The 3,690-nt window shown below is 39.0% G+C and overlaps 1 protein-coding gene across 1 annotated transcript; it reads left to right on the forward strand.

The window, feature by feature from the left end:
- The first annotated feature begins 835 nt into the window (after nucleotides 1–835).
- Nucleotides 836–3,690, forward strand: LOC137814394 (ankyrin repeat-containing protein ITN1-like). The gene is made up of 3 exons (XM_068617103.1): nucleotides 836–1,547; nucleotides 1,998–2,407; nucleotides 2,564–3,690. Exons 1-3 carry the CDS (start codon nucleotides 1,055–1,057, stop codon nucleotides 3,386–3,388), a joined length of 1,728 nt encoding a protein of 575 aa, XP_068473204.1. The 5' UTR covers nucleotides 836–1,054; the 3' UTR covers nucleotides 3,389–3,690.

A 3,690-nucleotide genomic window follows, 5' to 3' on the forward strand; every position in this document is an offset into this window, starting at 1 on the left:
GATTAAAAATATATACGAAGTATTCATTAATATTTTTTTAATAAATGTTTTATTAATTCAATTTTAAGGATTTTTTTTAGTTATATTTTTTTCATCTCTAAATTTTAGTAAGAAACGTTACTTCAGACCTTCCTAGACTGACATGAAAATTAACCGGAGATGTAAGCAACTTGAGAAAAGATTGGGCCTTGTATGGACTGTTTTTGGGCCACTGGATTAAACATTTTTGGCAATTACTTCATCCACCCGACGAAATTTGAACCTGCACCCAATTTTTATTTTATGTGATATATACATATGCGTTAGTGAAGAGTAAGTAATATATTTCCGAATATTGATAAATCAGGTAGTAAATTTGGAGTATATGATTAGAATTTATTTATTGTAAGAATTATAATGATCTTATCCAAATCTAATCATTGAAATATAAACTTTTAAAATTTTCAACGTCTCACCTTACTCAAGTTGTATTTTTTTAATTATATTTTTTTAAAGAATCACAGTTTGTAATTGCAACGTTTTGAAATGAACTATAAAAAGTTAGTTCGTAAGTTATTTAAAAAACGACAACAAAACCGAATGGAACCATCAGTTTGTAATAGTTCAATTTAAAAAACCATAAAGCTGAACAAGTTAATTATATTTTTAGTTCTCAAAATTATAACTGAATCTAATTTTAATATTCTAGTTTCTAAATTTTTTTTGAATTCTTAAAATTAAAAATACAACTTTTTAAAGTTTAGTTTAGATTAAAAGATTAAAAGCATAATTAATTAAAAGAGAATAATAATAAAGTAAGATTTAAAATAAGAAGAGAGGTTTGAAGAAAAAAAGAGTGGTTATTGTGAATTGAGAAAAATAAAATGTTAATTAGCGTGTGGAAAAAGAAGGAAGAAAGTAACGAATAGCCAACGATAATAGGGAAGGGGGTTAGCGTTTCTGGTGCAACTCAAACGAAGACGATGGAAGCGGTGTTGTGGTGTTGAGAGCATTGTAGAATGGGGTAGCCACACCCGCACCTCTTCCGCCACCTTGGTCATTGGTGAGGACGATCATGGATCATCATCTTCGTCGTCGCCAATACCACCATCCTCAACCCCCTCTCTCCGAACCCACCACTCCCACCACCCCGAGCTCCACCTTCTTCCTCTCCACCTCCAGCAAGGCCCTCCTTCTCTCCAAATTCGCCACGCGCCTCGACACCCCCCACAAGAAGTATGTCAAGCAGGTCACCGGCCGCCACAAAGACACCCAGCTCCACCTCGCCGCTCAGCGCGGGGATCTCGCCGCCGTCCGCCAATTCCTCGCCGAGATTAACTCCGTCATGATGGGGACCTTCGAGTTCGACGCCGAGGTTGACCACATCAAGTCCGCCATCTTCAACGAGGTCAACGACCTCGGCGAAACCGCTCTCTTCACCGCCGCGGAAAAGGGACACCTCGACGTCGTTCGCGAGCTCCTCCCTCTCTCCACCGCCGAAGCCCTTTCCTCCAAAAACCGCTCCGGCTTTGACACCTTGCACATTGCCGCTAGCAAAGGTCATCTTGGTGCGTATACCACAAACTTTATATAATATTAACACCGCGCATTCATGCATATGCATGCTCTCATTGTTCATGCAACCTTGCTTTTTAACCAATGAGGGTATGAAAGGCACGTGTCTTCGCTATTCAAATATGTTAAATGAGTTTCAATACTCCAAGAGAATTGCTGCATTATTACCTAGAGAAATATTCTGAAGGTTTGGTACAATAATTTTTCTAGGGCAATAGTTATAATTAGTTTGAAGACACCAAACTTTCAATATCAGTACTAAAACTCTTAAATTTTCGACCATGATATATGATTAACATTCTTTAATTGATTAAGCCTAAAAGAGCACCAAAATTCTGTGGAGAAATGACGTTTATTTGATTTTGGATTGAAGTTTATTAAGAGAGACGAAATGAATTATTGAGAGGAACGGAACATTACAACTGTGCATTTTATTGTGGCAGCCATTGTGCAGGTGCTACTAGAGCATGACGCAGGGTTGATTAAGACGTTTGCGCAGTCAAATGCAACCCCTCTAATCTCTGCAGCTACACGAGGACACGAGGATGTGGTTCAAGAGTTGTTGTCTCGGGATCCTAATCAGTTGGAGATGACTAGGTCCAATGGAAAGAATGCTCTTCATTTAGCCGCACGGCAGGGGCATGTGGGTGTTGTGAAGATACTGCTGAAGAAGGATCCACAACTTGCTCGAAGGACTGATAAGAAAGGACAAACTGCACTACACATGGCTGTCAAAGGGATTAGTTGTGATGTGGTAAAGCTCATTTTGGCTGCGGATGCAGCCATTGTCATGCTCCCTGACAGGTTCGGCAAAACTGCATTGCATGTAGCCACCAGAAAGAAGAGGGCAGAGGTATCATGAGAATGCAAGCAACACTTTTTTTACTCCACACGCACCACTTCAAGTTTTTCATATAGAACAAGAAATATATTATAATTTCTCAAGCAATTGATTATGATTTTGTTTCTGATATAAAAAGTGTGTTTGAACTACTGACTCATCATGCAGATAGTGAATGAGCTGTTACTTCTTCCTGACACCAATGTAAATACCTTGACAAGAGACCACAAGACAGCTCTAGACCTTGCGGAGGGGCTTCCAATATCTCAAGAAATTCTGGAGATCAAAGAGTGTCTGATTAGTTATGGCGCAGTTAAAGCCAATGATCTCCACCAACCAAGGGATGAGCTAAGGAAAACCATGACACAAATTAAGAAAGATGTCTATTATCAGCTGGAACAAACTCGAAAAACAAACAGGAATGTGAGTGGGATTGAAAATGAGCTGCGCAAGTTGCACAGGGATGGAGTCAACAATGCTGCAAACTCAGTAACGGTGGTTGCTGTGCTATTTGCAGCAGGTGCATTTGCAGCACTTTTCACAGTTCCTGGTGGGGATTATAAGAATGGGATGGCAGTGATGGTACATAGTGCAGCATTCAAGGCCTTCTTCATATCTAATGCCTTGGCACTATTTTCATCATTAGCAGTGGTGTTGGTTCAAATAACCCTTGTTAGAGGGGAGGTAAAGACAGAGAGAAAGGTTGTGGAGGTAATCAACAAGATGATGTGGTTAGCCTCTGTATGCACTTCTGTTTCATACATTGCAGCATCTTATATAGTAGTTGGTCGGCGCAGCCTATGGGCTGCAATACTTGTTACAGTTATAGGGGGGATCATAATGTGTGGTGTTCTGGGCACCATGACATACTATGTGGTGAAATCCAAACGCGCCCGAAGAGAGAGGAAGAAAGAGAAGAACTCCAAGAAAGGACAAACGTGGCGTCTTTCAAATTCTGATGATTCAGAAATAAATCCAATCTTTGCCATTTGATTATACATTGGACTTCAATGTTAGTTTGATGCTTCTGTTCAATGGTTTTGGAAATGACAAGCATGGAAAAGGACTCTTGGCTTAATTTGGAAGTTTCATTTGTTTATAGAAAACTAGAACGATCACTTGTATCATATGTAAATGGCTCCTTCTTAGTGAGTGTTTCAAAGTAGTCATGTATATAGTATTTGAGAACAATGATATTTTTTGTAGTTTGTGTTAAAGTGTTGCAAGGAAGGAATTAGCTCAATAAACTCACTCCAAAAAAAAAAACAAAATTCAATAACTGTAAATGATGTGAT

The sequence above is a fragment of the Phaseolus vulgaris genome, chromosome 1 (genome assembly GCF_000499845.2).
Source record: "Phaseolus vulgaris cultivar G19833 chromosome 1, P. vulgaris v2.0, whole genome shotgun sequence".
NCBI lineage: Eukaryota > Viridiplantae > Streptophyta > Magnoliopsida > Fabales > Fabaceae > Phaseolus > Phaseolus vulgaris.

What these genes read in the sequence shown, in the direction of transcription:
- LOC137814394 (XM_068617103.1), top strand. Translation starts at nt 1,055, where the DNA reads ATGGATCATCATCTTCGTCGTCGCCAATACCACCATCCTCAACCCCCT. An exon ending in CGCTAGCAAAGGTCATCTTG is followed by an intron (nt 1,548 to 1,997) that starts GTGCGTATACCA and finishes TTATTGTGGCAG; the next exon opens with CCATTGTGCAGGTGCTACTA. An exon ending in CCAGAAAGAAGAGGGCAGAG is followed by an intron (nt 2,408 to 2,563) that starts GTATCATGAGAA and finishes CTCATCATGCAG; the next exon opens with ATAGTGAATGAGCTGTTACT.